Genomic DNA, 12,360 nt, shown 5'->3' with positions numbered 1-12,360 from the left:
TAAATGCAATTAAATACATTATTGCTGGTAAACAGTTAACTGTCTATTTCTCAGAGTTCCTACATGATGAAGCAAAACCAAAACTATATTTGTGCATACCCACCAGGTACCTGTCACAATCAGCAAAAACTTTTCAGGAAGCAAAACTTTTCAAAAAAATTGTTGTGCAGTGTAATTGAATTGTTTAAAATTTTATTCACTCCTATACAAATGTTCTAACTTTTGTTTTCTAAACTGCATGTTTTTTATCAGATAATTGTTTCTTAAAGATTTAAGAACTTTCAAGCACAATATTCATGCAGATAAACAACATAAAATATACTCTAAACAATAGTAAACAACTTCTGTTAGTGAAGTAGACATAACGTTTTTAATGGGTGTTTACATTTTATTATCAGGAGTTTTAAGATATACCATTAAAGGTAATAATTCACTTACTCCCATGCTCAAAAATTAATCTAGTTCAGAAACTGATTCAGATGTACCATTTGAGAAGTACTGCTGCTGATTTAAAAAAATGGTTTCAGTTTATTTATGACATTATATTCTCTGCCAAATTGATTATGACAAAGTTGCCAGTTGTGATAGCAACATTGTATTTTCAACACTTTGTTCAGGATCACATGAAACATATTTAACTGTTTTTCTTAGAGGTGAGCTTGAGAAAAGTAAAAATGTTAACATTTTAATGAAATACTTATTGTGTATCTTCAGTGGTCAAGTTTTGTTGATGGATTGGATTCTTATACACTTAACTAGTTTTAAGGAAAAAAACCCTAAACGTGTATTTAAGTGTAATAAACTCAAATCTAGGAATTACACACCCACGTGGAAGAAGGCTTAGGTAGTAATCTACGAGCTCGTTTGTCAAACACCGTAGCTGTGAATGTTGAAAGTTCTCAGAAGAAAATGATAGGTGAGTTTCCTTTTTCTACTACCTTTCTCCATGTGTTTATGTATGCTTGCTAGGAACCTGTTTTGTGCATCATCAAACTGTTATGGTCTGAATGATACAGTATAAGAACCTAAAATACCAAAGTTACTAACTCTTAATGCTTGCATGTATGGTAGATGTGACACAAAGTTTCCATTTCGTAAATGCAATTTATTACAACAGTAATTGTTGTAGTGTGAATGCCTTTTTTTATCAAGCTGATAAAACATTACTATAATCAATTATACTTGTCATTAAATTTTAGTATTAGGCCTATTATATTTTTAATACTATTTATCTATTCCTTGGTAGTTGTAACAAATGCCTTATATAAAAGTTTTCCAACAACTGTTGTATTTGTTGTATTCTTGCCAACCTGATATACTTTGGATTGAGGAAACAGATGAAGTACATGGTGTTGTTGGAATACTGTTATTATAATACATTCTTCTAATTCTTGACAATCTATAAGGGACTAGATAAAGAATGTAGTATTAACAAAAACTTAATAGTCCTAATACTAATATCTGATGACCAGATAAAGATGACCAATAAAGCTAATGGGAGAATATTTACTTTGAAATAGTGTATATTATCCTCTATTGTTTTTTAATTTCTTACTTAAAGAACAGAGAACATCTAACACCCTTATGGATCCCTTATTTTAGCAAAAAGGTGAACTTAGATGCACGTTAATAACAGTAATTGAATAAGTCGTTAATCCCTATTCGTTATTCAGCCCCACTATACTATAAGTTTATGAAATCCATACAAGTTTGATTTAATATTAATTATAGTTTAGGATTATAAATGTTTTTATATATGAATAGCATTTATGTGCCTGATGAGATGCAAGTGATACAACAAGCACATCACACACACACACTCTTACTTTGGTACTACTGTTATGAATTAGTTATTACTGTCCACAATATTATGTACAGTTCATTCATTTCTTGAATTTTGGAAATTCAAGTGTTTATTACTGGATTTTCTGTGGCAATTATTAAAATCTGCTTCATTATCAATTATGAAGTCTTCTTATTTATCATTATTTCTCAGCTGGTATGATAAATTTCTGAAGTTTTATGACTTAAGCTTCAATGAGACATAATCTTTATTTATATTAAATTCAATGAACTGAAATACATGGTAAATTTGAACAAACTGCTCTTCTCATTAAGTGTAGCAAAATTTAAACCTAAGACTCATGATTAATGTTTGTTTTTATGATATTTGAAGTAGTTTAACATCACAAATGCTCGGTGATCCTTTTGATTCCTCTGTGGAAAATGTATTTCAATTAAAATAGAATTAGAATCTTATAGTCTGTTCTGTGTAACTTGTACATTTAAAAATTGTGTGTTAAGCGTGTGTCTGTGGAGAGAAACTAACTTATTTGCAATTTTTTTCTTCATGGTGATATTCTATTAAACTCTGAATTGTTTTTTCAAAATAATAATTTTCTGTTTTCTTCAAAACTTGGGTCATTTTTCTTCATTTTTTTAAGATGTGAAATCCAGTCATGTTTTTTACAAGATCTTTTGTTATTGAACACAGCAGAGTTATCTTACTGACCTTTGAAAGTATCATGCTAATTTTTGAATTAATCCAATCACGCTATTTGCAGCAAGGATGTCATCTCTCTTGCCTCAGGAACACAGACAGCAGATGACAAATATAATGCCTCGGCACAATTTTGAAGTTTTGTATCGACTGAACTGTGACAGTTTGTGCTCTGACTTCCAAGAAGACTTAGAGTTTCACTTTTCATTGGGACTTGTATCATTAATGAGACGTTTTCTTGGTCCAAAACAGACTAAATGGTCATCAGAACATGTGAGCATGTATAAAATGTTTACTGTCATTTCTTATTAACTGATTCTTTTAATCACGTGTAACTGAAAACTTTGTTTTGTAAAAATTAAATTATGTGCAGTAACAGTCTTCATGAAGAAACTAATTCTACCACATTTTATTTTTGGTAATGTTTTTTAAGTATCCCTAGTTATTACTTACCTCTTAGATTCTTATAAGAATAACTTCCTTTGACACCAGGCGTGAAGATCTATTACTGAAATCTGTCATACCAAGAAGTGTCTTGTATTCTGACTTGTTGAATTCACCATTAAAGGAAAGAAAACAAATGTTTAAATAGTTAAGTTTTATTAATGAACTAAATATAAGAAATTACATGTACATTAATTGACAGGTAGCCCACACCCAGAATCTTCTAAATGTTTGTTGCTTTAGAGAAGTAAACAGATAAGTGATATAGTGCTATTGTGGTAAAGTCATTTCTGTCGTGTAATAACAGATGGTTGCTTTCAAAATGCATATCTTAACAGAAGGTTCATTTAGTAACATAGATGTTGGTTCTGTCTCTTTTCAAATTGGTATTTTTACTCCTTGTTCATGAAACTAGATACCTCATCCTGTTAGTAGCTCTCCTCAGACACCCAGTAATGAAGTAAAACACTTTATCCAACCGTCTGCTGATTACTTGGCCATAATTCAAAGCATAGCTCTAGTGTCACCAACTTCTCAGACAGCTGTGGGGACTTTGGCCATTGGAGGATTTGTAAGGAATATTTTAAAATTTTGTTGTGTATTGGCTTTTTGAATATGTTTTCTTTGTTCCACTTTTTCACTTAAACTACTTTTAGCAGTTTGAAGTTTCAGCTACTTACACAGCTATGTATGTTTTTGTTGTTTACATACATATTTGTATTAACAAGGTAACACTTCATGTACAGTATACTGTTACTATAAAATTTGTGTCTTTAAGACCCTGATTTTTTTAACCTTATCTTAGCTAGGAGGACATAGTGAATAATTTTATGATTTTGTTAGTTCTTTAAAATAAAATAATTTTAATGTTTATTAACTAAATCACAAACTGAAATTGACTATATGGGTGTTAATATGCATGCATTGATTCATTCTGTTTGTCTAAAGCATTAGCTTCCCAGTGGCACAGCAATGTGTCTGTAGACTTGTAATGCTAGAATCCAGGTTTCAGTACCCATGGGAGCAGAGTACAGATAGCCCATTGTGTAGCTTCATGCTTAATTACAAACAACTTGTCTAAAGCCTTAATTCCTTTGGTGTTATGTGAAAGTGTAATCTTGTAGTATTTTAAATTCAGTCCTAATTGTTTTCTAATAATGTATAAAAGTAATGGACACCAAATTGTGTTTAAATACATATCACATTACTCCCTGTGAATGGAATTGAAATAACAATTGTGTATTTATGCTAAAATCTCTAGTCGTAAAATATGTGGAGTAAATGGTGACTGAAGGCGTATGTCTTGGTGTTTATTTTTAGTGTCCTAACTGTCTTGTTTGCAGAATACATTAATAGGTCAATGCTGTATGTTTTTGAAATTCTCTGTAAATCTTGGTTCACTGTGATGATTTTTGTTTATGTATAAATGCTTTGTGCTCTTGTTCAAAGTATGAGTTGTATTCTTATGAGTGTTCACTTTATCTTCTTAGCTTGTACGAACTGTAGGATGGAAGGTGATAACTCTAACAGTTGGTATCTATGGTTTGCTATATCTCTATGAACGATTAACGTGGACAAATAAAGCCAAAGAAAGATCTTTCAAGAAACAGTATGTCAACCATGCTACTCGAAAGCTAAAACTAATTGTTGACCTAACAAGTGCAAACTGTAGTCATCAAGTTCAACAGTAAGAACATGCTTTTTGAAATTAAATTTAGTAACATAATTTCATTTAATTCTATCCATCAAAATATAATTTATACATATAACAGCTGGTTATCTTTTTATGTAAATTTCTCTTCACAATCATTGTAAATTATTTCTCATAGTTGTAAGATAGCAAGTTGAACTTCTCTTCAGAAACATAGATAAAATTGGTTCAAAGTAGAGTATACAGTGATTACTCACGAGTTGTGAATATTGTAAGCTGACAGATGGAAATTAATTCAGAAGTAAAAGACAAAACCAACATAAAAATTTAATGATGGCTTATTGAAAGCTGTTAGTTTCTAAGTTGAAATATTTTTAAAAAAATAAAAGCTATTGAGAGACTACAATGAATGGTTAATGTTTCTGAAGGTTTTAATCTAACAGGTTGAATGTTTATTTGAAAAGTAGATATAATTCAAAGAGGAAAGTACCAAAGAACAGTAATCTTTTATTGTATGTGGAAAAGTACAATAAAAGTTTATTGTCCCCCAGTGGGACAGCTGGAAGTTTATGGACTTACAATGCTAAAATTCTGGGTTTGCTTACCCTGTTGTGAATAAAGCAAATAGCCAGGTGTTGCTTTTCTCTTAAACAAACAAGTAAGCAAGTAAATATGAAAAATAAAGACAAAATTAAATTACAATCCTTGACTGACAAATGTAGTGTAGCTGCATTTGTTGTTTGTAAGTGTGCAGGCTAGCAAGTTAAAAAAAATTGCTTTTAAAATAGACTAATCGGTGAAAGAGTAGTGATTCGTTTTTGTTTTCAAATACTGTAAATCTATTGATTGAAGATGTGTATTAGTAAGAAAGAAAACCAATGAGAGAGAGTGCTACAGTACACTGTAAATTTACTTTGAAAATAAAGTTACTTACTAGATACTGTAACACAATAGCATAAAATCAGTAAGTGATTTAACTAACATATTTAGATTTTTTTTTCCAGTTACTGTCAGTATTCCATAAATATTATGGTTTTAAATTTTTAAACTTAATATAAATTATCTGTAAATGATGTAGTCAAAGTGTTTGTGATGCAATAAAATTGAAAAAGTTCACCAAATGTCATTTAAAAATGCTAGCCTTTTCAACCATGAAGGCATTATGATGTGACAGTCAATCCTATTATTTGTTGGTTAAAAAGTAGCCCAAGAGTTGGCGGTGGGTGGTGATTACTAGCTGCCTTCCCTCTAGTCTTACTCTGCTAAATTAGTAATGACTAGCACAAAGACCCCTCATGTAGCTTTTTGTGAAGATGAAAACAAATCACTTAAAGATAAGAGAACTTTACTGACAGAGTTTCAATAAAGTGTCACTGTTTTATAACTCTTGTTTTCAGTGTTTCTGTCTGCTATATTTGTAAGGCAGTTGTTGCCCACTTTTGTATTTATTTACATGCAATATAATGTGAAGTGTATATTTTATTTTGTTTGTAGCATTAGAAGTGTTATATTTTGTGTGTTTGTAATTATGTATATATTTTGTTTGTAATGGTAGGGGTATTGTATGTATAATTTATTTGTTTGTAATGTTAAAGGTGTTGTATGTACAGGGTGTTTGGAAAGTCAATGTGCACTTATATATTTATTAACAGACATGTTTCAATATAGAATACAGGAGGTAAATATGAATGACAGTTATAAACAATGTTGAAAGTGACCCCTGTTAGCATCAATACAGGCCTGGATCCTTCTTATTTTGTTTCTAAACACTGCTATCAGTTGCTGGCTTGAAATAGATTGAATAAAATATGATTACAAAACTGCACAGTGACTTTCCGAACACCCTGTATAATTTGTGTGTTTGTAATCTTAGAGGTGTTGTATGTATAATATAGTTATAATGTTAGAGGTGTTATATTTTTTGTAATGTCAGAGATGTTATACATATATTTTGTTGTTTGTAATGTTAAAAGTGTTGTATATTTTATATGTCTGTAATTTTAGACATGTGTATTTTAGTTGTAATGTTAGAGGAGTTATATTGCAGTTATTGATCTAGTTATAAATTTAGTTAAATGTGTAGTATTTAAGAAAATGTATCTTTGGAGTCATGATATAATGTATTAAGGTGTTTCCTGTAATGTAATTTGGGGTATTTTTCAAGCCATTTAGAATTGCTGTTTACTGATTATGGGTTTTCTTCAAGTCCACTATTTTTTCTGAAGTCATTTCTGAATACAACAGGAAATGTAAGATCTGCCACTGGAAATGAAATAAGTAAGTGACAAATAAACGTTTTTATTCAGGGAACTGAGCAATACATTTGCTCGACTCTGTCAGCTGGTTGATGATGTTGTGAGTGACATGCAAGGAGAAATCAAGCAACTTGACATTGAAATGGGGAAGTTGGATGAATGCTCAGCCACTGCTAGGCTTCTCAGGTGGGTTTTGGATTAGAAGTTTCCCTTGTTTGTTGTAACTAATTCAGAGGTGTTAAGCTGTTAATACAGACTGTTTCCTACCACATTTTATGTTATTCAGATGTTAGAGGAATGGCATGTTTCAGTGCTAACATTTTTTTTATACAATGTTTTACTTCTTTGACGTAAATTAATTTAGCTTCATTGTGGAATTTTAGCAGCTTCAAGTACTGGAAAGAAGTGTATATGATTTTTAACTCTTTGAATTTATAAGTTTAACAAATCTGTGTGTTATATAAGAGAGAATGTTTGTGCAAGTGGGAAACTTAAGTGACTATGATATACCAGGTTACATTTATTGTGTTATTCAAAGGATTGCTAACAAAGATTATAAAAATACACTAAAAATTAAAATCACATAGAACTGTTAACTGTTCTTCTCTGGTACTTGCTGTTTTTAAAATTGTTTCTTGACAAATACTTCTACATAAACATGATTCAAAAAAGTATTACAAATTAGCACAGACATATAAAAAATATAACTTTTCATTCCAAGAAAACTCACCACTAAAATGGGTTGCAAAAATGCAATTAGAGTTCATGGTGAATCTTAAAGTGGAACATAATTATTTCATCTCTTTTAGTATAAACAGAAAATCATTATGTATCATTGAATCTAAGAAGGTTCATTGTGCCAATCCAGAGAATTGTAATTAATATATAACATTGAGAGCATACTTAAACTTTCTAATTATGTACTATTTTAAACACTAAAGTGATAAGTTTATTAATCGTAATTTAAAAATGTGTACCATTTTAAAAACCTGGTTTAATCTCAAGATAGAAAAATTAAAAGTCTCTAGTGGACATAAAACTAAAAATTGTCAAGTTTTGTAGTGTTTGTTTATTTTCTTTATAATGTTAATTGTTTTTCCTAACTAGTGAACTTCATTGAATATTCACAGAAACAAGGCTGGATACCTACTGAGTGAGCTGGAGACATTCAGTCAACAGTATTTACAGTATGACCAGTGAATCCATAATAGAATGTTGTGTAACTAGTAGCAACTCCACAGAAGTGGGACTAGAAACAGCAAGAAATCTAGATAGTAGAGTTAATGATGAACTGTTTAAATGCTCTAGTTCTATGGTTGTGAAAAGATGTTTGCATTAAAAAAAACTATATGTGAATCAACACTGTGAATTATTTAAAACATTACTATTCTAAATATTTGGAAAGTTAGAAGTAATCAAATTGACAATTATTGATTAAATATGTACAACTTAAAGAAAAAGACCCCATATTACTAGAAATGATTATTTGATTGGTTTATATAAAACTGTGGAAGAGCTAATGAAATTTGTTTATTGACTTAACTTATCTCTTACATTTACTTTTCTAAGATAGAGAATAAAAGGTGAATAAAAGAGAATAAAAGAATCAAAAATGTATGTTGCAACTGTCTACTACATGAAATTTTAATTATTTGTAAAAAGCATCTGCTCTTTTAATTTTCATATTTTCACTTTAACCTTTGATATAAAAACTATAAGGAAATATTTGAATATACTGAAATATTTGGCATTATCTGGTATCTAACTTCTTGTCTTGTCTACATATACTGTCTAACTTCTGGTGTTCACATATACTGTCTAACTTCTGGTGTTCACATATACTGTCTAAATTCTTCTAGTGTTCACATATACTGTCTAAATTCTTCTTGTATCCATGATTACAGTCTAACTTCGTGTCATGTCTGCATCTACTGTATATCTTCTCATCATGTCCACACCTACTTTCTAACTTCTTATTATGTCTACATCTACAATTTAACAGAGAAATATGATAATGAAGAAGATGGCAAGATACAAACAAATACTGATCAGTATAAGCAGCATGGGGTACGATCTAGACCAGTGTGTGGTAAAATATATACTGCTTTTTCTTAAAGTAAAAATTGTTCATAAAATGTATACGTAGATTGCATGTTGAACCTAAGTATTAATATTTGTATAATAATTTGTAAAGTTAATTAAATTACTGATAATTATACATCTACATCCGTAATGCATTCACATTAATGTTATTTATATAGATTGTTTGTCTAATCCTTATATTTTATTCAGTAACTTAGATAATCATCTTTGAAATAGGAAGTGGTCAGTCTTAAGTGAAATCTTTTGTATCTGTGTTTCTTATTAAAATAATTACTTGTAAGCTTGCAATATCCTTCTGATAGTCATAGATAAACATTCTGTAAGTTTTTAACCTTCTTCATTTTCTATCTTCTGATAGCCTCATTTAAAGGCTTCTTTTCCTGATTATAATATATAGATAGAAAGGAAAATTAGATTGGATTTTATTATTAACCAAAAATATGATATATCTATGTTCTGTATGTGTTGTAAATGTTTATAAGATCTCATTCTAGAGTAGTGTAAACTTTAGTTAACTCTGAAAATCTATATACAAAGAAGAACGTTGACAGTATTTAGGCAACACTAAAAATCACTCTGTACCCTGTAGAATGTATTTGTTATTTGTGTATGATAAACTAGAAACATCCTAAAACTACTTATCAAATAGGACTGTTACTGAAACTGAATGAGAAAGTTAATTCTACTTTAACTTCCCAAGGTAATGCAAAATTGGTCACTGGAAGTTGGTATTAAACCATCGCATATCACAGCATAAACTCGAAAATATACAAGGTTTCTAATTAGTTTCAAGTAAAATATATTGTAAATTTGAAAAAAAGTAAAGGTATCTTAAAGACTTGTTCCTGGTATTAAGTTTGAAAGAAATTACTCTTGTATATAAGATAAACAACTAAAGTATAAAATATTTACTTTAACCATAATTATTTGTCAACTATTAAATTAGAATCTGTATTCTAGGCATCTTAGATGTAAGAGAAAGTTATGGAATATCATGTTAATCTAAGATTGTCTGACACTTTTCCAAATACAAGAAATAAATTATTTGGCCTATAAGTGATTTATATATAGAGCATTTATAAAAATTCCAATGAAATATTTTTGTTTAACTCTTAAATTGCAGTCATCATCAATTGATGCTACTACCTACAACATTCCCGCTGCTTAAGGGTTGATTAAAATATAGCGAGTAAGATTAATAAAAGTCATTGTTAAAATGTCACAAATTGAACAAACACTTGGAAATCTTATTTATTGTTTCCTATTTTTAGTTTTAGCAAAATTACATTATAAAATGCTTCATGTTTAAACTTGTGTGCTGTAATTGTAGAGAAATAAAGGAACTTGCATTTACTTTGCACAATTTTTAATGTTTTTTTAGCTTTTTATATAGGCTCGTACTATTTTCCAAAGAGAGAGAGAGAGATTATAAATATTTAACCCAGTTTTTAACCTTCAAATGCTAATTGTAACATGTAGAAAATTAACTTCATTTTTTTCACTTTATCTGCATAATTATCCAAGGTTTAATTAATGATAGGATCTGATACCAGATGTACTAGTTTGCCAATAAGAAAAAAATACCTCTAAATGCTGTGAAAGCAGAATTTTGAAGATTTACTTACCCTACAGTTCTGTACGAAGATTTGTAAACTTCCAACTGTGTAGATAGACATGCAGTATAGAAGAAATAAAAATTACCTTTCTGTTATGTAGTAAGACTATGTTTTCTCTTATGTAGAGAGAGAGAGAAACTTGTAAACGTAAGAGAAGGTGCATGTGAATTTCTTGTCTCTTTGCTTAAACTTCTCTTTGATATATCTACTTCTACTTTTTTCAGGTTTCTTCATCTTGTTTCTGTAATATGGTTACTGTATAGGGTGTCCCAGAAGTTTGGATACATATACAATTTTTCTTCGAACATTTCTTAAGATGAAGCACTCACTTGAGATCCTGCGTGCTTTCTGAATGTTTTCCTTTAAGGGTTTACCTCTGGGTTTTTCCTGAAACGTATAGTATTACCATTTCTACCTTCTCTCGATTGGTAAATAGTGCTACCAGGGTATTTTCTTTCCTGAAATATGTTCAAATGAATGTTTGTTTAACTTTAAGAATATAATGTCTATTACCCTAAGTGTCAAGATGTGTATATTTTCAATTTTATTTTGAGCTATTTCCGGTTAGCTAGGTTACTCGACGCGCAATCAGAGGGTCGAGGGTTTGAATACCCTTGACACCAAGCATGCTCGCCCTTTCAGCCGTGAAGGCATTATGATGTTACGGTCAATCCCAAAATTTGTTTGTAATGGTGTAGTCCAACGATTAGTAATGGGTAGTGATGACTAGCTGCTTTTCCTCTACTCTTCTTATCATTAAATTTAGGGACGTCTAATGCAGATAGCTCTCGTGTAGCTTTGCACGAAACTGAGAAACAAACCTGATCGTGCCAGGTCGTCATTTTTATGCCACTGTTCTTACTGCAGCTGGGCGAGGATAATGTGCTAGTTATCAGATCACGTGAAAATCCACATACGTCATTACATCTAAATATGTTTGTTAGGTTATTACACGATATTTTTAATACTATTAGACTTTCTTATCACGATATGTAATAATTTAATGACGTTGATTTGAATATAAAATTAATTTTCAATTGATTAATAAGACAGTTTTGCCGTGTTTTTGATTCACTTGCTAAATTTTCTATTGTGATGCCATCGCGTAAAAAGTTTCAGAAGCACATAGTGTGAAGACGTCTGGGGCTCGTTTTCTACGCTACCTCATAGCTCACGACTTTAGCAGCAAAGCATTTTTATCAATCCGCTCGAAATCTGAGAGTAATTTCAGTTTGTGTACTGAAGGACCACGGCACAATTACGTAGATGTAAACCCATGAGATACGACTTCTTACGAGAAATGGCGTAGATTCCTGAGGTTCTGTGCGTAAGGAAAAACATTTAGGGAACTGTGCATCTATTGAACTGGATTGAATAGGTTTTTGTTCTTCGAGAGGCACGCTCAATTTCCCTGGTAGCTTGTCGTAGGCTTGATGTTAAACCGCAGATTCATCTTCAACCGCTTTAGAAGATTAATCCGTTTCCCCGAAATAATGGAAAACACCGAACACTTGTTTATAACAATATATGGATGGATATTTAGTGTTTAGTTCCCGCAGTTATGAGTGTAAGTGAAAAAAGTATAATGGATTTCTATGTTCAGAGGTTACAGCAAGCACTTGAATAGTAGCAGGACGCCGTTTCAAGATTAATATCTACAGTCCATGCACATATAAAAAGGTACCAAATAAACCCGCTGTGACGACGACGTCTCATTACGTTCTGACAGCAAACTCACGTTGTCTGTGCATAAAACAGAACGAAACGTTAGGAAATTTTGTCGATTCGTTA

General features: G+C 30.7%; 1 protein-coding gene across 9 annotated transcripts in view; it reads left to right on the top strand.

The window, feature by feature from the left end:
- Positions 1-10,316, top strand: part of Marf (Mitochondrial assembly regulatory factor) — a 28,873-nt gene extending 18,557 nt beyond the window's left edge. For 8 of the 9 annotated variants that reach the window (XM_076474543.1, XM_076474545.1, XM_076474544.1 and 5 more), the window contains 6 exons: positions 814-916; positions 2,565-2,773; positions 3,360-3,515; positions 4,435-4,631; positions 6,902-7,036; positions 7,981-10,316. In XM_076474543.1, the coding sequence (XP_076330658.1) occupies positions 814-916; positions 2,565-2,773; positions 3,360-3,515; positions 4,435-4,631; positions 6,902-7,036; positions 7,981-8,050 (870 nt within the window). In that variant the 3' untranslated portion in view covers positions 8,051-10,316. Of the gene's footprint in view, positions 1-813; positions 917-2,564; positions 2,774-3,359; positions 3,516-4,434; positions 4,632-6,901; positions 7,037-7,957 lie in introns of all 9 variants that reach the window. The other variant, XM_076474548.1, reaches the window with a different exon arrangement.
- Positions 10,317-12,360: the final 2,044 nt, after the last annotated feature.

Source organism: Tachypleus tridentatus, chromosome 13 (assembly GCF_004210375.1).
Source record: "Tachypleus tridentatus isolate NWPU-2018 chromosome 13, ASM421037v1, whole genome shotgun sequence".
Taxonomy (NCBI): Eukaryota; Metazoa; Arthropoda; class Merostomata; order Xiphosura; family Limulidae; genus Tachypleus; species Tachypleus tridentatus.
Note: the sequence above shows the minus strand (reverse complement) of the source record. Positions and strands in the feature narration are given on the sequence as shown.